Source organism: Polypterus senegalus, chromosome 3 (assembly GCF_016835505.1).
Source record: "Polypterus senegalus isolate Bchr_013 chromosome 3, ASM1683550v1, whole genome shotgun sequence".
NCBI lineage: Eukaryota > Metazoa > Chordata > Cladistia > Polypteriformes > Polypteridae > Polypterus > Polypterus senegalus.
The window spans coordinates 148,192,565-148,216,179 of NC_053156.1; the positions used below are offsets into that span (position 1 = coordinate 148,192,565).

General features: G+C 36.2%; 1 protein-coding gene across 4 annotated transcripts in view; it reads right to left on the reverse strand.

The window, feature by feature from the left end:
* The window catches only part of col12a1b (collagen, type XII, alpha 1b), a 171,379-nt gene that overhangs the window by 44,391 nt on the left and 103,373 nt on the right, over positions 1 to 23,615 (reverse strand). For all 4 annotated transcript variants that reach the window (XM_039748035.1, XM_039748034.1, XM_039748032.1 and 1 more), the window contains 9 exons: positions 23,267 to 23,386; positions 11,804 to 11,950; positions 9,328 to 9,444; positions 8,741 to 8,893; positions 7,816 to 7,890; positions 5,501 to 5,640; positions 4,975 to 5,098; positions 3,992 to 4,135; positions 1,044 to 1,208 (listed from right to left, as the gene is read on the reverse strand). In XM_039748035.1, the coding sequence (XP_039603969.1) occupies positions 1,044 to 1,208; positions 3,992 to 4,135; positions 4,975 to 5,098; positions 5,501 to 5,640; positions 7,816 to 7,890; positions 8,741 to 8,893; positions 9,328 to 9,444; positions 11,804 to 11,950; positions 23,267 to 23,386 (1,185 nt within the window). The remainder of the gene's footprint in view (positions 1 to 1,043; positions 1,209 to 3,991; positions 4,136 to 4,974; positions 5,099 to 5,500; positions 5,641 to 7,815; positions 7,891 to 8,740; positions 8,894 to 9,327; positions 9,445 to 11,803; positions 11,951 to 23,266; positions 23,387 to 23,615) is intronic.

Consider the following 23,615-nt stretch of genomic DNA (forward strand, 5'->3'; position numbering starts at 1 on the left):
ACCATTGTCTGTGGTAGAATGTCAATAATTCCAATGCATTGTGGTAGTATCCTATTATTCTATTAATTCTAACATTCAGTGTGGATAAGAATTAAGGTATTAAAGACTCTCTTAGTAAACTACTTCACAAGAAACAGAGCCTGAGTGTTAACTGTTCTTTATTAAGAACATCTCATCTAATTCATAATCCAATTCAAGTTTGAGGGGACAGTTGCCTGTCTTGGCAAGACTGGGTACAAGATAGGAATCAGTCTTGGACAACATCGAGATCTACTTAAACAAACAGCCATAGGCCAATTTACGTTGAATTTAGATTCACTTAACCTTCACATTTTCTAGGGCTGAATAAGATATAAGACAAAATACAACAAGATGTCTTAGAAGGAGATCTATGCAGAGAGAGAGAGCGAATGTGAAAAGTCTACACTGATGATGGTCAAACATGGTATTCAAACCCAGAACACTGGATCTGTGAGACAATTGTGCTAAGCGCTATTGTGTTTTGCAAAATTTATATTTGCATTGGTTGTCTGCTGCTAACCTTCATCCAACTGTGCCTTTTTCAATCAAGTTTGAAAAATGGACTTTTAATTTATATACAAGTACATATTTCTTTGTTTATTGTGAAATATACCAGAAATATTATCCTAAAGAAATTACTTTTTTTCATTCGCCTAATTGTGTGTTTCCATAGATGTGCTCTCATGTTATCTGCTTTGACCAGCCAAGTTTTAATTACAGTCATTTCTTCATTTACTGACTTCAACAGGCTAGCTCTGAAACAAGTTTGAACGTGGAAACATTAACATTTTTACTTAAAAAAGATCTAAATTTACACAATGATTTGACTATCATCATAAGAAAAAGAACAAGCTTAAATTGACAGCTACTGAATAGGAATATGCAGAATTGACAGCGTATGAAATTATGCTGCTATGATCTACATCTGTAATGCTCTAGAATGCATGTCTTGCTGTTTTTGCAGAATGTTTACTTGAAGAGCTAATCTCAGAATGAACAATGTATTGTAATCAGATTCTTACTTGAGGTTGCCGTTTCACAGAGGAAGGTAATAAGGTTATCTTGAATTTTTGCAAAAGCATCAAAGTCATCCACTACAAAGACATGGCGTTCACTTGGTTTGCTTCCGATATTTCTCAGCTCTGTATAGTCCACATCCGAGACACCAATGACAAACACACTGTAACCTGCAATAAACAGAAATATTTTAGAACTGAAGTGTGGAGAAAATAATTAGATAAGAAGTAAACCGTTGTGCATATCCATACTTTAATATGCACTTTATATCAGTGAGTTGCCAAGCCAATATTTAGACAATTGCAAAATTTGTTTCCCCAAGATCAAACTAGTTTTTCCGTGTAATGGATAGGATCTGAAAATGAACATATTTGCATAGAAAATGTAAAAAAACATAATGAATGACTAAATTTATGAAGTATGTTTATATATATATACTCCAAGAATATCGCATTCAAAATTATATTTTCATTCTACAAGATATCTGGAATTTCCAAGTTATTAACATACTGTAGGTTAATGAGGAAATATTCAGTAAACTGTTTATCGTCAAAATTATAAAGAATAGTCATTTCATTGTAATAATATAAATAATACAAATCTTGTAGGATTAACACTTCATTAATACTTGGAAGTCCTGCCAAATGAAAGTTCCAATTAAACAAATTACTGATGAATGGCATGTTTCCTTCAGACAGCAGCATCATCATGAACAATTCCAAGGAATTCCCAGCATTGGAATACAACATCATTTTGGAAGGATTAACCATTCCCAAGTTCTGGAAAGTTTCCCACATTTTGAGATGTTTCCAGTGAATAATTCTGTTATAGAAGATCACTGCATCTCTCTAACATTTCTTATCCATGTATAAGTTGGATTTCAGTCATTTTACAATGCTTGCAAATTTGCTTCTTTAAATGATGAGGTGTTGGTGATTAATGTGCTTGTTTCAAACAATATTATGTCTGTAAAACATCAATTATTTATAACTTTACTCACCATTTTATCAACTAAACTTTCAACAGGTCTTGTAAAAGGCTGCCAGGCAATTTGTTTCAATAACAGTTCAGCTCTTTTAAGATTAGGCAATATTTATGTGTTAGGGGAGTGTTTTTCACATCATTGTCTTGTTATAAACAGCATGCTAATCCTCCAAGTGTTGGCAGGGAGTGATAAATGTGATCTTTACAGAGATGGTAGAGCTATTCTGCTTTACTCATGTAACACTGAGTTCTTCTTCAGTCTAACAATATGATTTGCTTTCATCAATTTGACACAAGTGTTTAAAATATGGTCAAAAAATTGTCCCTTCTTTCATTTAGGCACTTATTTCATCTTTAGTGATAGATGTTATGTTCTAAATATTTTAGGGAAACGTGAACAGAAAAACTTTATTTTATCATAGGAATAAACCAAGGAAATAAGTTTTAGAGATCCAGTGAAAAGTATGCCAGATCATTTTTAATAAAAACCGCTTCCGGCATTAAAACACTGCTTCTGCTAATTCAGAACAAACCACCAGTTAGACTTTCATGTATTGATTATGGCTAATTTTCCAACCCGTCTTCATGTAACACGGTATGCAAAATAACCTGTGGTAATTAGGGAGTCCTTTTATTGCTACTTTGTTGGCTAAACACTGAAATGCTACTCGGCTGCTATGGAATATACTATAAATTAGCTGTACAAAATGCTGTCAGTTAGGATCTGCATATCTTAAGTAGATGAAACACACATCACAAACAGATCCACAATTGGCAGACAAAAACAACTTCTGTCTGTCATTTCATTTTAAAAATATTTGATTTTCAGAGTTTTGGGTTTTCAAAAGTTGGGGTTTCACACACAAGGAAACTTTCCCCCAAATTCAGCTCCAAAAGTCACAGCTCTACTTAACAATCAGAAGGATTATTTTTGTTTGATCATTTGTCAGCAACGTTACGCACATCTGAGTAAAGCCTAAAAATGAAACAACGGAAAATATGAAGGAAAGGCAAGCAACATGACCTCTGTTATAGTTAAATATTCTTGCATCTGCTCTATGAAAGGTATACATTGCTTTGAGTTGCTGTCTGGTTGTTGTCCCCTTTTTTGTGTTCGAGTTGATCCTAATCTGTCCTTCAACCCCCCACAAACAAGCTGCAGATACATTGTGACAATATGTGACATTACTAGATTGAGGTCCACAAGAAACATAATATTATACTTGAACAGAACAAGTAAGAAATTGAAGATGCTTTAGTCACAGGTCACAACTGCTGCAATATAAGGATTTTGCTTTTAAAAAATATCCTCTGTTATGGCTATACTTTTCCATTCCCCATCTACTTATGTTTACTTTATCTACACTGTTTAGCTTTAACCTGCTAAAATCGGAAAAAATAACATAACATTAACTGACGCAGTATTTTCATAGACCCTTAAAATCAAATCTCTTGTCCAACTGTTGTTTAATTTGGCAATAGCTTATGTTTAAGGTCACAGTGATAAAATAAAAATAACTTTACATGACTAACCCATTTTAACCTTCTATTTCAATAACACTCAAGATGAAACGCAAAACAGGGCATTCCCTTTTCTTTTTATATATAGTATTTCCTATGTCACCTGTACAGGCCACTGCAAATAGTGTTTCTTCTAACTTTTCTGTCAATGTGTTAAACTCACTAACTGTATGAAACATTTAATTACCTGCTGTGAATGTGGGTTTTACTATAGTGATGATTTTCTATTGTTATCTTTGATTGCGGCTTACTGGTATCTGTTTATCTGTTATTGTTTATAAAGTTAACATTTTATTTTGTACTAAATATATAATCAACCTTACAAAACATACAGTACTTCTAAGATTTTGACTTGTCTGTCCCAGTAAAGACATAAATATGTACAGTATTCCAGTAAAATGTTTTCATCATAGTTGTTATCATGACAATATTCATCATAAAGACTTACCTGAATGCTGTAATGTAGCAGCATGCTTTTTAACTTCATCTTGTGATCTTCCATCTGTTACCACAACAAGAACCTTTGGAACATTTTTCCTCATGCCGTTTTCTGTGGTGAAGACCCTTTCACCTACATACTTCAAAGCTACACCTAAATAAAGGATAGAAGGGAATTAATAAAAACTGAAAACTTCTTGTTTTGTACAATATTCAGTTTATTTCACTATGAGTAGTACTGTATTTTTAAATGTAGTGTACAGTTAAGTCAATGTACTACATCATTCTCAAATCCATTTAATCCTATTCAGAGTGAGAGATCAACCAGGGCCGTCTTAACGCATGGGTATGCTGGGCAGTAGCCCCATTAGCATAGGGGCTCCATGCTAATTTATGTACTTTATGTTGTGAATTGCTGAGTGGTTGTGTAGGTAGGGGCCCCAGTGCACTGCTTTGCCCGGGGGCCTATAGTGCTGTTAAGATGGCTCTGAGATCAACAGAGCATACAGTATCTCAATAGCACTGGTCAAAGCTAGATGTGGAGCCAGTCCATCACTAAAACAGGGACTAATTAGGAAGCCTAACTTGCACGTACTTGGTGATATGGAAAGAAGACCCACAAAGGCACGGAAAGAATAGATAATAAGCAGATGCTGGATTTGAACCTAGATCATGTAAAGCAGAAACACTAACTTCTGCACTACCTTGATACCTTAAATTAATGTAAAATATGCCAGATTTATTTTAATTCATACATGGCTAAACTAAAACATTATTCTATTAATCTAAATATTTTCCTCCTCTTTTTATCTTTCTCTCTAACTTAGAATGACAATGAAAAATCTGTATTGAAGTATTCCAACCAGTCCTTAGTTTACCCAGTATTTTTGAGGATCATGTGTTGATTGCATTTACAGAATTTCTTCTGATAATTTTTTAAATGTCAACTTCTCCATGTTAGGTTTACAATGGTAAAAAATATCCATGACTTACCAGTCTTTGTGTTTCCTCCTCGGTAACGCACCAGCTGAAGAGCAGCAAGTGTTGTCCCTTTTTCCTTATATGTGTTCAGCTTGAATTCAGTCCTGGCATCATCACTGAATTGTGCAAGAGATATCTGTGTTGGAGAATATATTGATACATTGTTATAATAAGCTTTTAAGTTCCATTGTATAATTGTTAAAGCATACACATCTTGAAAACATTTTGAACAGACTGTCATTGTTTTATGAGTTTCTTTTAAATTATTCATTCATTATTTTCCAAAACCTTTCATATAAATATTTAGCTAGAGTCTATCCAGGCATCATCCAGCCATTTACAAAAACATGTCAGTCCATTACAAGTAACATTCTCCAACTAATCTAACCTGCAGAACTTTGGAATGTTGCTGAAATGGAAATTTTCAGAGAAAACCCATTATGTCACTGGGTTGCAATCTTGGACACAATTATAAATACCTCTTCCAAAGCATAAAAATGAAAATATTTTTGTTTAAAAGAAAAAAATAAAAACAGACCTGCATTCCTTCTGGACTTATTGTATCAAAAGCTCCAATGGTGCTGAAAACAAACTGAAGAACTTTGTTGAAGTTATCATCACCAATACTCCATGAGCCATCAATCAGGAATACCACATCTGCCTTAGCACCTTTGCAGACTATAATAACAAAAAACATGAGATTTTAATAATGTGGCTGATGTTGCATATCTTAAAAATATGAGTATACTGTAATGATAAGTGGATTTTCTGCAGTGACTCTGATGTGTGATATTCCTTCTTTGAATCAGCTCAGCTACAGAAGGAACTTGACTCTGCCAGACCATGTTGCTCAACCAGTTATGTCACTTTAAGAGTTGGCCTAAACACACTGGTAATTCAAATGATGGTCTATGTTAGCTGTATCTGCACTAATAATATTAATAATAAAAGGATTTTGAAAACCTAGGGATGCACTACATGAACAGCACAACTAAAAAATCCATATGTAAACCAATAACAGTATAACTCAATAGAAAACAAAGTATAGTCAGAGAAGAGACTGTGAAGGTTCTTTTACATAGAAAACACTTCTTAGTCTTACATCAAAGGCTACATTCAGATTATTGAAGCAAGCTGGGAAGAACATATAAATAAATAAGGTCAAAAAGATGGGGATGCTTGATCAAAGTCTTATAAGTTACCACAAGTATTTTGTATTGATCTACGAGGTGTGGCAGAAAAGTAATGAGACTGGCAACACTGCAAGCGATCTGGCAACGCTGCGCTGTTGTCCTTGATAGAGCACGTGTATCAGTACCCTCCCATAGCTCAGTGCGAGTTTCAACTCCTTCCGTTAACTTGATTTGTTTACGTGATTTTTGTGACTGCTATTAGCGAAGTTGTGTTTTTGGTTGTGCGTCACACAAAATAGAACAGCGGAATTTGGAGCAACGTTGTGCCATTAAATTTTGTGCTAAGCTTGGAGAATTTTTATAAAGACGTCCTTGAAAGGCTCAGAAAAAGGGTCATTCGCGTGACACCAGACATTGCAGACAAATGGATGCTCCATCATGACAACGCCCCATGTCACACTGCCCTCTCCATAACAGAATTTTTGACCTCAAAAGGCATTCCTGTGGTTCCCCAGCCCCCTTATTCACCTGACCTCAGTCCATGTCCTCAAAGGACGTCATTTCGGGACTTTAGAAAACTTCCAAAAGAGTGTAACGGACATGCTGAAGACCATACCGGTTGAAGACTGCCAGCGCTGCTACCAACAGTGGGAACAATGTCTCCATCGGTGTGTAGCTGTCCAAGGGAACTACTTTGAAGGGGATAACATTGATGTTTGAAAAAAATAAAAACTTTGGTAAATAAAAAGTCAGTCTCATTACTTTTCTGCCACACCTCGTAATTGGCAGCCAGTTTAGTTTCTTCAGACCTGATGTGATATGTTCCCAAGACAGTTTTAATTAGAACTCGATAGCGGAATTTTGGAAAAACTAAAAAAAATTTTTCTTTGTTTCTACTAGACTATAAACATGTGAAACAAATGACATGGACAAATCAAATATTGCTTTCTGATCTTTAATTAGGGCAGAAGCCTGAGCAAAGTTAGCATTGCCCATTAATATACAATTATCCATCTTGGGCAACTGAGATGTACATTCAGTCAATAATGTTTCACTCTTATCACTGCTTAGTTTTTAAAAAAGTGATATCAGCCAGACCTTGGTATCATACATGCAGACAAGAGGTGGAGGGAATGAGAATGTTTTTATACTGATCTATCATGGGAACAAATTGTAACTGCTTTGTTTCAATTAAAAGATCCTAAACTGGTCTAAAACAGTGTCACTAGTGCATAATCCGCTCAAGCATTTACTCCTTATGTGTATTACAAAATGCTCTATAGGCAATGTTATTTCTTTACACAGTAGAAACACTGGATACGACAAATAACATTTCTCTTCCTACTTTGACATATTATATATTTGTTTTGCTATTTCTTTATTTTTATTGCATTAGCTTTCTTTGCAGTGTTGACAGATTTGTTGCACTATATGCTTTAGGATGACGCTCACTAGAAAATTCCATACAATGGAAGTAAAGGCAGATTTCTATCAAATCTATGGAATATACAGAAAGATACATTGATGAACTGATGTTTCCATCTGGCCACTGTCAGAGGCTAACAAATACAAGAGTTAAATATGTAAAATAATAAAGATTTCAGTCATGTTTTCTTCAACTAAAAATACTCTTCATGTAATATTTCATTTTTTTATTGGAACAGGCAAATGATGCTGACTAATTTTGTTGGATATCAAAAGCTGAAGTTTGTTTACTTACTTTCCCATGCAGGTGGTATTGTTGGGGGTGGAGGAGGTGTTGGTGGTGGAGTTGGTGCTTCAGTTGGTTTAATCACTGTGAAGGAAACAAATACGTTAAGCTTTGCCAAATCTAGTTAATTATTTTACAATATTCCATTTCTTTTTTTCAAATTAAGTTATGTAAAATAACAAGAAATGGAAACAATGCACATGAATTCCTTTGAAAGATGTGTATCTCAACCCAGGTTTGCAGTGGGAACTGAATGCGAAACCTAACTTGGTCTGCTCTCTAAATCTACTTGTACGTTATGTGAAATATTTCATTGTGTATAATCTTCCTACTTAACTTATTTTCCCTTGCAGTGTTTCTTTTTCATCACAGCTAAACTGGTAACCTTTAACTGGAATGTTTACTTCATGAACTGTAATATTTAATTTCTCCTTTGAAACTCTTCCTTGTTCTTTTTTCAGTTATTAGTACAATAGAGCCAAAAGTGCTTGCTTCAGTTTCAGTGAAGCATCTCATCAAATCACACTAATGGAATAATAATTGGCCAGAATTAACTGGACCTGTTTGTTTCTGGACATTGGGATTTGAGCTGGTATGAGACAAAACTGCAAAGTGAAATATTTAGACAGGCCTTTCCAAAAGAGGTTATGCACAAAAAAAAAAAAATTTGTGTGTTTGAATAGTGTTCCCATAAATAGTGTAAGTGAGTAATACTGCTGCAATTCAGAAATCAAATGCATGAAAATTGGCAAAATTATCACCTAAAAGTATAAACACTTCCATGACCAGACACGCCCTGTACTATGTGATAAATAGTTTTGTCATTACCATCCCATTGAATACAATGCACGCTAAAAGCACACAAAGAATTAAACTAATACTAGGAAAAAAATCAGCTCCCGAAATGTTGTTTTTCTGAAGCATATCAACTCACGAGTTCTTTCTCGTACACTGACTCCAGGTCCTTCAAGATTTGGAGTCTGGGTATACACTGTTGCATTGTACAAGGCATCAGGAGAGAGACCACTGAAGCAATAAGTTGACTCTGCCCCGTTGACTGTCACTTCTTGTTGTCCAAGTCTTGAAGCTATAAATGAGATAATTAGACATGTTAGCAAGTAAGGATAAGGCAAATGTTATGTTTTTTTCTTAATGCTATGAAGATTTGTACAGTTTTGAAACAGCTGAAGATGAAGACAAATATGTGAGCATAATGAATTAAAATGTTTTTGCTAAAATAAACAGCTATGATACTATTAAAACTATAAATTATGTAAGAGTAAAAACTTGGCTAAAATCATGGAGCAAAATAAAACATTTTTGAATATGAGAAAGGTTTCAGGTGACAATAGACTATTCAATCCATGTTATGCTTAGGTGAGCCAAGAAGCAATTTGTGCCTGGTTCTCATTAAGTTGTCTCAGAAAAGATGACTTAAAGTATAAACAGGCATCAGATACATTATAACAAAAGAAATGGGGAAACCCCTGCCTCAAAAGAAATAAAACTGATTATACTTACGGTCAAGTGGGTTTAGTTTAATTCTGTAGGAGGTTGCTGCCCTATGAGGAGCCCATCGGATGCAGAACGAGTCAAAACCAACCTGGTATGTTGTCAGATCAGTAACATTCAAGTATACTGTATTAAAAAAAAACCAAGAATGAGAAAAATAACAATTCTGATTCTAACAATAAATGTAGGATTTTTACAAAATATAAATTTTGAAAAGACTTCTGTACTATAAAAACAATTCCAATGAAAGGTTTAGATTTTTTATTTTATTTTTCTAAAAACATTTATATGTTTTAAACATCATCCATTTCCATTCCTATTTAGAACCAAGTTCAAAGTCCTTAGGGCAGTCAGACTCTCTCCTAGTGTCAATCAGCAAATTTTGTGAAAGCGTTATTCACAGAGAATTTGCTGCATTTGCATTTGCCCTTGTTCTTTAAATTATTTACTGATAATTTGGCAGGTTTAGGGGAACTTTTTTCCCCAGCACTCCATAATGCTTTGTGGGGCTAGAATAACATCCCCCGGAGCTGTAACAGCCGATATTGAATAGGACTGCCGCCTCAGGTATATATTGCTGATCATTTGGATCACAAACTCGTTGGACTTAGTTGGTGGAAAAGAAGTAAATAATATAGGTTCTCAAAATTGTATTTTTATGAAACATATACAACATAAATAACAAGTTATCTCTGCTTGTTGCCAAATGTGCAGGTCGATCTTCGTGTTCCACATCAGTATAAGAGAAGGAGTCACGTGCCCTATGCATGCATAATTAGCCACACACAGATAAAAAACAAACCTTAATGGAACCGATACCCCCACAAGCCCCCAACTGCCCCAAACTGAGGAGACTCTATGAAATAATAACAAGATTTATTACTATTTACCAGACGCTTCTGTCTTTTTGATAGAAGAAAAAGTACAAAGCATCAGCACAGACAGTTTGGAAAGCCTTCAGCGCAACTTCAAAAAATAGAATGCCAGCAGCTTCAATAATGACATGCCATTCTGCCTTTAAAAGACCTACATATTGTTTGTCAATTTTGACTACAATTTTGGAATGTTTGCTTTGTTTTGACAAAATATTCAGGTATGATTGTCCGTCTCTGACTGCTTTCTTTCTTCTTTAATCTCACGGAGACACAATGTTGCAGTAGTGGGCACTGCTGATGCACAGCTCTGGTGACCTTTTTGGCCACAATAATCGGTCCTGTATAATTGAAAGATTCTTCCCTAACCCTCAGAGACACTTTAAAGATGATTGCACCATTATAATCCAGTCAAATCTAGTTCAGTTAGTCCTTCCCTATTGACTTCAATGTATTTTCCAGAGTCCAGCACTATGCATGAAAACTTCTCTGCAAGCTCAAGGCAAAGCAAACACCATGGAGTCTGCTCATCACTACTTTCTCCTGAGAGACAGTTTGCTTGGAATGTGCTTTGCAGGGCATGTTCACTCCAAGCCAATCTAATTTAGAGTTGCCAAATACTTGCACTTCTTTGGGACACAGCAGGAAAACTGGAATAACTAGTGAAGAAAATGCACAAAACTGAGAACATGCAAACACTACATACAGTACATAGGGACCAATTCAAACCAATCTCTTTTAGTTATCAGGTAGCAGCACTAACTATTGTTCTGCGTGCCAATGATAATTATAGCAGCCTTTGATTCCAGATACTTGAATATATTCATTAACTAATTAAAAGGGAAAGATAAGTATAGAGTGAAATTAAATTAGCACTAAAATCTGCATCCTCTTGACCTCATTTCTCAAACTCTTGTCTATGAGGAAAGGTGGCTTTGTCTATTTGAACACTATCTGAAAGTGCCAAAAGCACTCAATTTTGCTCCACTACACACTCCTTCCATAACCTGGCCTACATTCAACACATTTGGTACCTCATGTTTATTTTGAAGTTAGTACTCATTATACAATTTTTGACTAACATGGTTACTTTTTCTTTGTAGCAACAAATGTTTGATACTCTTCTTGGTCCTCTTCAGCTGTCATTTGTAGAACAAAGAAGTGATTTTTTTTTTTTACCTTTGAGCATAATACTACTGACTTGCAATTCTCTTTAACATTTTCCCAGGTCTTCATGGCCTCCATTTCACCCAATATTTTGAACAGTGATACTGTATATTTGTTTATACATATACTTCCATAAGAGAAACCAATCTAACATACTTAATTCGTAAGTATGTAATTCTTATAGTAGTAGGGTGTTGTATTGTGTTAGCGTTTATGGATGCAATGAGAAGTCAAGCAAAATGGCACCTTTTATTGGCTAATGAACCGATTACAATATGCAAGCTTTAGAGGCAACAGAAGGGACAGGGACGGTTCCTTACTGTATTATTTGTGCACTACTTCCCACAGTACAAGATACAAACAAGTAATAAAAGCGCAAAATGTACAGCAATTACTTATTTCGCACAGCATATGATAAAAGAATGGAATACTGTGTTTTCACTTACATGTTGTGCCTTCTCCAGGTAGCACTCCACTGAGTCCTCCATCATATTGTGCAAAAACCTTAAGATCGTATGTTGTCCCAGGAAGCAGATTCTGGAGTGTATAGGTCGTCACATCACCAACAAATACTTCCATTGTTTCATCTGCCACTGAAATTGTTACACCAAAAATTTCAGTCTTTAAATCCAATTTATAAGTAACATTACAGTAATTTTGTGATGAAATGGTAGACAAGTTCTCTTTCTATATTAAACAAAAAACAGACCACTTTGGCAGGCTGCTGTTGGTGAACTCTAGTCTTCCAGTGCTATCTTTTTTATTTGTAATCAGTTTTTACTAACCAACACAAGATAATATCATGTAATATACATTGAAATGTACAAAAAGCATGTGGCCAAGGATGAAAACAATGGAATATTACAATATAATTAGCAGAAATAATAATAATAATAATGGAAAATACCCCCCACCAGTGCCTACCCACTACACACCTGCCCTGAAAAGAGACATACAGAAAGCTTTTTTCTAAGGCCAAGGGTCACATAGGAACTAGAGGCACATGTCACCAGGTGTGTATCTGCCAGTAGAGACAGAAATTAGAAGAAAGGAATAAAGAGACAGGGAACGAAACATGATTCATGGACCAACCACTGCCCAGTCCTTAACTAACTAAATTTCATTAATCCAAATTTGCACAGTGGAACTGGGTGAGTAGCTGAACTGGGCAGCAGAAAGTTCTAAATGTAAGAGATTATAGAGAGAAGTTTAGGGGAGCACAGTTCAGTATGTTACCAGCTTGAGGCTAACAGCAACTTTGCTGCCAACAAAGCAAAAACATTATAAGCCTCCACAGGAGAGAAGAGAAAGATCTCATTTCATCTTCTTATCTACTTTTCCTGTTGAAGGTCACGGTGGCAGTAGGCCAAGAATATCAACCCAGACTTCTCTGACCAAACTATACTTTGCAGTTCTTCCTGGGCAATTCCCAGACTTTATGAAGCTAGTCATGAGCTATGATCCCTCCAGCATGTCCTTAGTCTAACCACCTCAACTGGCTCTTCTCAATCCAATCTCTGAGCTTCTCACACTATCATGGAGTATCTGCCCAGCCACCCTGCCAAGAAACCTTATTTCTGCTGCTTGGATTTGCAGTCTGATTTGTTTGGTCATTACCCACAGCTTAGGTGAAGAAATAGATGCAGATCAACTGGAAAACTGAGAATTTCATCTTTAGACTCATCTCCCACTTCACCACCATGAACCGGCACAATGCCCACAGAACAGCTGCCACCGCTCTAATCAGCTTTTCAATCTCACATTCCCTTTTTCCATCACTCATGAACAAGATCCTGGGATTCTTGAGCTCCTCTACTAAGGGCAGTTGTTCCCTCTCACCTGGAGAAAGCAATTCACTCTTTTCCAAGAGAGAACCATGACCTCATATGGACTGATCCTCATCCCAGCTGCTTCACACTCAGCAGCAAATTGCTCAAATACATTCCAAAGGTCACAGTCAGATGGGGCAAAGAGAATAACATTATCTGGATAAAGCAATGATGCTATCACTAGCCTCTGCAAATGAACACTCCCACATCTTCTGCTGCACCTTCATATCCTGTTCATGAAAACCACAAGTGGTGGCAAGACACAACTTTGAAGGAGTCTGACACCCACAGTGAACAAATTCAACTTAACAGCAAGTATTTGGACAAAGCTCTCATGGTATGAATACAGAGAATGAAAAGCATGCAAGAGCTACCATGTTACCCCATAATCCTACGGCACCTCCCACAACACATGCCATGGGACATGGTCATGTGCTTTTTCCAGATTTAAAAAACACATGTAGATTGGGCTATCATACTCCTGTGCACCCTCCAGCATCTGCAAAAGGTAGAAAAGATGGTCTACTGTTTCTCATCCAAGAAAGAATCCACACTGTTCCTCCTATATCTTTGACTCAACTATCAGTTTCTTCCCTCTAGTACAATTGCATAGAAAAGTGAAAGATAAGCAGACAAATTCAGGAGTAGCAACAATTGAGAAGACAAACAGATATGGCAGGAAAGAACTGAAGTGATGAAGTCAGTAACATTGGACCAAAGAAAATCCATGGGGGACAGTCCCAGAACATCGGAAGGAAGGTTCCAAGAGCACTGAGGTAGCAAAGATGGCATACAGGTTCAGGGGCTAGGCCTATTAGATATTGAGTTCATGGGGTAGGATACAATGTAATCAATATACTAATTTAAATTGTGGTCAGGATTTTATGTGAATTTAATGTTCTGGAAAACAGAGTTCCAGCACAATGTTTGATTGATGGCAAGTTTACAAAGCCAATTGAAAACAGCAGGGGTAAATATGAGAGAAGCTTTAATAACGACAACATATACAAGGGATACCAGTTTGGATTAAGATGAGAGGGACAAGGAAAAGGAGATGGAGATGGGCTGGAAGGGGGGAGGTTAATAGAACTCCACATGTCCTAAAAACTGACTGATGAGGAATGGGGATTGGGGGCAGCCCTCTCTGGCTCCTTTGTTAATATGAAAAGTGAGGCTATGTGATTAGTGGTCTGTGGCGCTTGTGCTGATTTTAAATAAATAATTACGTAATCAGAAAGTGCAGGCTCCGATCAGGTGCAGCTGTGCGAGAGTGTGCTTCACTTTGGGGTTGGATGGGGTGCCTGACTGATCGCACATACATGTTCGAAAGCGAGCATCAGTTAAGTTCCTCATTCACACTTGAGAGGTGGCAGCTTATCTCACCTATGCCAGTCAGCCAAGAGCCTGCACGGAATAAGAAGGTGAATAGAATGATTGGAAATAGAGAAAAGAAAAATAAAGAAGAGAGAGCAAGGAACATAAGTTAAAAGAAAAAGAGGGAGCATGAAAGATGGAAAATTAAAGATGGAAAGAGAGGAAGGAGAGAGAGAAAGAGAGAGAGAGAGAGAGCCTATACAGAGTAGAATGGAGGCAGATGGTCGAGTGTGGAGCCTCAGCCCTTGAAGCCTGGGGCTGAAGAAGAGATCCTCCTATTGTGCGGTTGTCAGGGAGTAGGAGCGGTATGACATGTGGTGTCTCCCGCATAAGCTGAGAGACAGGCGGCAGGGGATTTGTGAAAACTGGCCAAGGGCCTGACAATGGTGACCCAGCATCAGATTTTAGATGGAAGCATTGGGGCTTAAAAATTTTTAAAGGAACTATCTCTTAGATTTTAACCTTGTTTTTAATGGTTTATTAATTGATTGATTTTAGCCTCAACAATCACTCTGGATTTTATTGAATTTATTTATTTATTATGGATCAAGCAGCTTTTTTGATGGATTTTAATAAAAGCGCTGAGCACCTATTTCATCTAACCCTTGCTGTATGTGTGTGTCATTGTCCAGCTCATCTTGATTATGACTATTGATGTGGGCTGGTTCAAGAGGCTCCGAAGCAAAAGCAAGTTCATGGAGGCAACCCACACCATCACAAGGTAATATTCACATTAGTAATTGGAATGAAGAAGGGGAAGACTACAGAGTTTTAATCATATTAATAAAACAAGGGTCAAGCCCATTACTTCTAACACCCTTCAGATAAAGGTCATTTCATTCTATTAAATGCCTTTTTCACATCCACAGTAAGCAGTGGTGAGGGGTGAGACAAAGAAGGAGCAGTTTATATGACATGGAGTAAGAGGTGGAAATTGTCAGCTGCCTACTGGGACTTGATAAACCAGTCTGGTCAGGATGTATTCTTAGTTAGGGGCTGACAATCGCTTCCAAAAGGCTAACAAGATTTGTGGGGTTTGGCAAACCATCTGAACCAGGAGATTGTCCAGAGCTCATGGACTCTAGAGCTTCTTTAAGTTCTTCTAGTGTCAGGGGTGCATCCAAGATGGAGGACTGCTCCTTCCTAAGCCTCAAGGGGGGACATTCTTCATAAATGAATCAATAGCCTCTGGGGATGGGATAACATTGGAATAGAAGAGTTCAGAAAAATATTGACAGAAATATTTATTACTCTTATTTAGGACAGTCAGTAAGAAAACCTTATTTTTGTAGTGAAGGAGTCACATATACAGAGCCAGTAGTAAACATGGTCGAACACCAGAAAGGTAGTAACATGCACTTGTGTAATGAATCAAAAACTCAGCATGGTGCAATAGAAATGAGCTTAATTCAGTTCTTTTTTTGGCAAATTACATTTCGTGAGTCTGAAATGCAACATGTGGACAGAACACTTAACCTGAATAAGGAGAGAGTGACTGCTGAGCTTGTAAATAGAATAGAGTCATGTAGGAACCTCTTCAGAGCAAACAATGTAAAAGCTAGATTAGAAGTAGTCCCATTGTTAAAGGAAATGCATTCTTCTGGTTTAAGAACCATATATTAGGGAAATTTGGGGTACTGAAGGAAGGAAATATTGAACCTCCAACATGGTGCCCTAGTTGGGACAGAAGAAAGAAAAAGATGGTGCAAGGCACATTTGAGGTCAGAGAGGGGTCAAGAGATAAGAGTAGCATTTATGACAGTGGGAGCCAGAGAAGGAGATTTAAAAATATAGTCAATACATGACTGAGTTCTAAAATGTGGCGAGAAAAAGGAGTACTCCTTGGCTGATGGGTTAATAAAATGAAAAGAATCTGCTAAGCTCAAATCATTCACAAAAGTACATAAGCAGTGAGTAGAAGGACAGCCATTGCAGCCCTGAAGTTGAGGGGATTTATCTAGCAATGGGTCTGTAAATGTATTTTCTTTCATGCCAATTACAAGTATATTTGAAGTTTTAGAATTTCATCTGTAAAATGCTTTAAAAATGAACTGCTAGTTGATATTGGAGCATATACAGCAGTAAAGGCAATTTTCCGGTCGCTAACCTCAGGCAAAAGATAACAAAGTCACACCATAAGTTAAATTGCTTAGTTCAAGAGCATGTTGTACAAGAATGGCAATATCACATTTTTGAGTTTAGGCAAAGGATAGAGTCAAGAATAACATTATCTGGAGGCTATGCAACGCACAGTACCTCACATTTTATTAAATGTGTTTCTTGGAGACACCCATGAACTGCTGAAGTTTCTGAAACAAGGTAACCCCCACATACCTAATAAAGCAACAAAACCCCAAACTCAAATGAATTCCTCCCCTGTGCTCCCTACAGGCTTTTAAACACATCCAGCATTCAAGAATTTTCCATAAACCCCACCTACTAAAAATGTGCAGTGTTCCACCTGTCCCTTATCAGCCGAGAAACCGGAAGATTTAACATGTAAGTTAATTTGAAAAGTATTAATCAACAGCATATCGAACAGTAGCACTATACCATATATCCATAATATGACCAGCATGTCAAGGAAATTCTTGAACATCTGATGACACCTGGATAACACATGGCTTTATCACAGCCCACTGCTTCACTACCCCATTATTACCAGCTCTGAAAATGACAAACATCCCTTGTTAACTATTATTTAATACACAAGTCAGTCCTTTGTACATTGAGTGACATGCTTTAGTTATAACACATCTAATACAGCACTATGTAATAAAAAAAGGAGACTGCAGTATGGTATATATAATGCAGATTATAAGCAAAAGTGGCCCATCCGTTAAACTTTGAGGTACAAAAGAACAAAAAGGATCAGGCAAGTTTGGTATGGGCACAAAAATAGCCAACAACATTCCATTAAGACTGCTGAATAAAAAGGAAATTTTATACTGCAGCAGTAAAAGAGCTGTCTAAAAAGGCAGGCTCCTTTCATGGAATGCTTGTTGAAAACTACATCAGACTGAGAGTTTAGCATTGTAGGTCAAAACAGAATTTACGGCACATTTGACCTGTACAACAGGGAACCTTCAGCGAAAAAAGAATAATAAGGAAATCAAGACAGATTGGCTAAATAAAGCACAAGGGAAGCTGAGATGTGGGAGGACATCAAAGAACGCATACACATGAATTAAGACACAATATAAAAAATTACAAAGAACAAACCCCAGTTTAATTGAAATTATCAATGACACACCCATTGTTGTTTGGTGGTCATCAAAGTAGACTTGCTTACTGTCATCACATATTTTGATTGGCCTACACTCTTTGCCAACTTAGACAACGGGTATATTTTGTGGCATCCCTGCACAGTTACTAAACAATGATCAGCAAAGTACATACTATACTTCTTCAACCTTTGTTGGAAGGGTCTGGGTTTCTTCTGGCTGCTTGAAGAATACGCTGCCTATTCTGTGCGTTTGCACAACTTTGATATTAATCTCAACAAGAGTAGGAAGGAAGTTGAACAAATTTTCTCATAATACTTCAGAATTTTCCATGATGCTAATGATTCTAATACATTGCTGTCTATGGTGTTCCTGAATCTCCACCTCTTTAGTCATCAAATATTTAACCTCAGACCATAGTTTAGAAACAACTGTTTTACTAACTGGGAATTCATTAGTAATATTTACTTGGTCCTTTCTTGAGGCTTTTATTTTGATGTTTAAATCATCAGTACCAGACTGAATAGTAGAAGGCACGTTAAGACTTGCTTAATGTTAATAAAGTCTTAACATAGAGGTATAGCATCATAAATAAAGTAATACAGAATACCCCAAAGTGATGAATATTGCATAGACTAATAACTGTGATTAAGAATTAACTATAATGCTGAATACAATTTTACTTAGTCAGCTCTGCCACACATACACCCAATTATCAGCTTATATCAACTGAGAGACCCACTTATTTCATTAGACTCACAGCACCTAATGTATATCCTACAAAGTAGGAGCAAGGCTTGGGCAGGGTGCCAGTCCATCACAGGGCATACCCATCAAGGAAGTTTAGAGCCGCCACCTAACTTTTTTTCTGCAAGTGGTTAAAGTATGGGAGGAAGCCAACATGGACACAGGTAGAATATACATATTCAACACATGCATTGTTTGGGCCAGAAATTTAACTTTTGTCCCAGCAGCTCTGAGACAGCAGTGATAAAAATACAAATGATTCACAGTTTAGGATAAATCTCATTTTTTTAATCAAACTTTTTCAATATTTATTTTATAACATATAAAAACTAAGATTTTTCTCAAGAAGTAAATGTCATTATACCAAAGCCAAACTCTTGAGGTCACTGAGGTTTTTGGATGATTTCATGGTAGTAATTTCCTTCAGCAGAAGTGATTCTCATCTTTCAGACATCATCATTTCTTTATTATGGTTTGCCTTTACAGGCATATTCAATGTCGTGCACATATGTGTTCAGAGGAAATCAAACCATTGCAACACTTCACTTTGACTTCCCCATAAAGATGACCTGTCAAAGATGTGGTAGATGAATGTGATGAAAACTCGAGAATGGCTCTTCAGTCAACTGATGCTGTTAAATAATCTTTATATACTGCATAAAACTTAAGTCACATCTGGCGGTATACCAAACAGCAGCCCACACCATTAAAGAGCACTCAACCACCCCCTTCAAAAGTCTGTTTAGACTGTTGCTTGAAGGTAAGACGTCTGGAACTAATTTGCAGAGTTCCTTTAGATCCCAATATGAGTTGCAGATGGAAACTGGATAGGGAATTTATCCGAGAATAATACAGTCTGCCTGTGCGGAAAAATGTCCTTATACCTTTTCTACTTTTATTGTTGACTTTGAATGGCAATTGCTTCCACATTTTGAAGTTTGTTTGTAACCAACCTTATGTAGCACATTTGACCTTGTTCTGTAGCCCTGTTACACAGATTTTGACATTTCGTATAGGTGTCAGGATTATTCTAGAACTCAAAAATTCTAGTGTATAATGTAGCTGCCTGTACAAGTTCCCTATTACTGTTACAGGGTTATCCTCATCTATTTATCCTTCCACTATTTAAATATGATAAAAATGGAATAATGAGTCTAGAATTTGGCAGAAAAAGAACACATAAAGTACATTTGGTTGTTAATTACATTAGTGACCTTTTTCTATCTAATATTGTTTAATTCCTTGTGTTTCATATCATAGTGTTATGATATGATTGTTTGGAAGTTTTTATGTGTTTTCCTTTGCTTTTTGTATATGGTGTTTTATATTCATTCTGTTATGTGATGGAGACCCCATTTCTTTCAATTAATTTAAGCATCAGTTTCATTTTATTAGGGCTGAAATTATTTCAAACAATGCCATCTTGTTTATTATGGACACTGCCATTTTGGGGATATTAACTGGCATGTTGGTATGCATAGTCAACCAAAAGTGTGTGGCACATGATGGTATAAATATCAGCACTGTGCATATCCTAGTTGTCCAAGATTATGGATTCAAGTTCTTGGTGATTCTTTATAATTTAGTGTTCCCAGCTTTTGATGTTTTGCTTATGAATTTCTGATGACTATTTAGTTTAGTGTTTTTATAGAAATCCTGGTAGCAAATACTATTCAATTATTCTGCTTATAGTTAATCTTCTGATTTCTTATTTCCTCAAACTGCCACTTTGAAACTCCTGGCAGAACATTAAAAGTATGCAAAACATTTGTGTGAAGATATAATGTACAGTTTTCATGGAGATTTTAATTTAAAATATTATATACAAAACCCTGCCTTTAATAGTAATGTAAATATAATCATTAATACATTTGCTTGGTTTTAAGATCACAAGGCCCATAGGTAGGGGTAGCTGCAAACCTTCTTGACATGGTTTGTGCTAGGAAATGGAGTCCTGTACTTTAGAAGAGTGTTCCCACATGTACAGGTACATGGATCTTGAATTATTATTATTATTATTATTATTATTGATCAAAGTCCTTTCTATCAAATCCTGTGGTTGAGAAGAGTTTTCAGGAATCATTAGAAATGCATCCTATAAACAAATTCATTGTTTTTGGAAATGTTGTTTTCTGAATATAAACAGGAAATGTGTGAACACAAAACTTAAATTTACTATATCTTTTTCATATAACTCATTTGATGTGCTTTTAAGCTAAGCCTATCTACTTGTTATTGCATGATATTATTGTTTGTAAAAATAAAACAAAGTTTTAGATTTGAATATCTGATCCTATTTAAAATAATAAGCATTTTTCCCACATAAAGCTGAATGCAGAACATCACACAAATGAATATCTTAATATAACAATAACGTTGTACAGGAATGGATTGCTCTATTAGGTTATATAGTGACATAGATATCAGCAAAATTAATTGATTACTGGAACAAACCCAACAATGACATAAAATCAATAAAATCAAATTGGAATTCATCATCAGTAGTCTAAATCTCTTATGAATCAATCATTTAGTGTTTCTGTTTATGCAGCAGCATTTCAATCTTATTTTTCTGTAAAATCTCCTTTAATTGGCTGTTTTACTATAAAATTATTTTGTTGAAATGAACCCAAAAATAAATACTTCACAGTATATTGTGAGAGTTGATTAGTACTGATAAATATGATTTTCACAAATTGATTATATATTTATTATATTAAGTTGCTACTGTCCTTCTTAATCATTTGTTTTTGCCTTTAGAACTCTTAAGAACATTTTAATTAAAGCCTCTTGATATGTGACCCAGTCCATGCTGCTACTTTAGTACAAGGACAAGTATTGTTAAGAAAACCAGTAGAATTTAGCATAGCAGTAACTCCAACATATCGTTTGTCAGTAACTAGCTAGGACATGAGATGTGAATCTAATCATGCACTTTTGATACTGACAAGAGTATATAAGAAGTGTTTCCAGCATCTGTAAGTCATATCTTTTCATGCACTTAGTGTCTCCGCATACATGTCAATTAAGGTATCCTGGACTGGCTCTGTGATTTAACTTTGACAACAGTATGAAGTTTACTAATCGAGAGGTTTGTTTAGCACTACTATAAAGAGACCATGTCAAAATAAACTAACATCACTGGCTTTATAACTGACTAAATCAAGTGAAAGTGATAACTTTATTTTCTAAAAAAAAAATAAAAACTTACTGAAACAAAAATGAAAACTAAAAAATAAATCTAAAAAAGCATGACATGGACTGTAAAATATTCATACTCATAAGCAAAATGTATTGCTATAGTGTGAAAAGATCCCATGCTCCCCAGATGCCCCTCCACTTATGCACAGCCCTTAATACAGATGTGTCTGGACATGGATTAAATAAAAAAATATGTACGCTGAGTCATACACAGGTCTTGACCCTGAAGGCATAGTTTAGTATGGCTGGGCTGCACAATGGATAGGAAATGACAGGGTAATTGGCAATCTGAGCTGTGGAGTTGTTAATTAACTGCCAGGCATGAATGAAAACCCTTTGCTTTTTAGAAGCATTCTTGTGACCACAGAAGCACTCAGATGTTGTGGTCTTTTACACACTGTGCACATCTACCTCCTCTTACTCTTAACTGAGTTAAGCTGGATACATTTTTGCACTACATCTGTTCAATTCTTCCACAAAAACAGATAGGTGCCACTACCTTGATATTGAATCACTTTTTTCTTACACCCCCTACAAGCAATATGGGCCCCCCAAACACAGATGCATGAACACAGTCCCGGGTTCAAATAAAATTCTTTTTTTTTTTTTTATTACAAATACCTTGTATAAAATGGACATACAAGTGGTCTCTTCTTCTTCTCTCTTTCTCTACCTCTCATCCTGTCTCTCCACACTGGTACTCCTCCAAGGTATTGGAGTCCTGGGAGTACTTCTGATGCCAGGGCTTCACCCATTGGAAGCACTTTCCATTCCCAAGAATAGGGAGTGAAATATCATGCAGCACCCCATAGTGGCACCCACAGGCCCCAGCAGGGCTGTGCCCCTAGACTACAATTCCCGGCATTCCCTGTGGGCGTCCGAATGGGTTCCATACTAATTCAGTATGCTCTTTATCTTTAAGTCAGTAATGACTACTTTCAAAATTTTAGGCAAACATTTAATCTTCAATTTTACTTCCAGATACGTAAACATAAATTCAATTTTCTAGTCAGGTACATGCATCACTGTATTTTTCTTGTACTTAATTCACATAAAGGGTGTTATCACTTGCTAATGCATGGCCAGAATACACAGTGTCTGGCTACCATTCTACCTTCAGCAGCCCGTTTGCTTGCAATAACTACTTCCTCATGACTGCTAGAACACCATAGTTCAGAATCAAAAATAAAAAATTATGAAATAAGTTTAAAACAGCTCTCGATTGTTGTCAAACCCTTTCTGACACGAATTTCTTAGGTTAGTGTCAATGGGAACCACCTATATTGACCATCTACTGTTAGTTTTGCTGGGATATGGACTCTGCTTCTGGTTTTCTCAATCACCACCATATCATCCTATTAATGTTATATTGTTTCTTAATAGTTGTGCTAATGAATTTCCTTTATTATTTATAATATTGGTATACTTCCATAAATAATGAGTTGCACATGAAATATGGGAACATAAACATTTCTGAACCGAATGATATTACAGACCAGTATGTTGTTACAAATTTTTATAGGTAATCACTCACCTGTTGACTGATAAACAAGCTTGTACCCCAAAACTGGTGTTGGTGCAGGATCCCAAGATACACGGAATCGGGTATACCATTCATCTGAGACACGGAGATTCCGAGGACCAAGTAGGCCAACTAGTGCATTTAAAAAGAGAGATTTATTTTAATTAACAACAAGTTAACAATTAAGCTTACACCCAAACTTGTGTTCAATCCAATTCCAGAAGCAGTCAGAAATATGATAGCATGAAGCTATTTAATACAAATACACTTCCTAAAGGCTATTTGGAGGTAACAAAATAATTATAGTTTCTTTGATATACCACAGAGTACAATTCTAGCAATAGGAATTCCAAAGGCATTA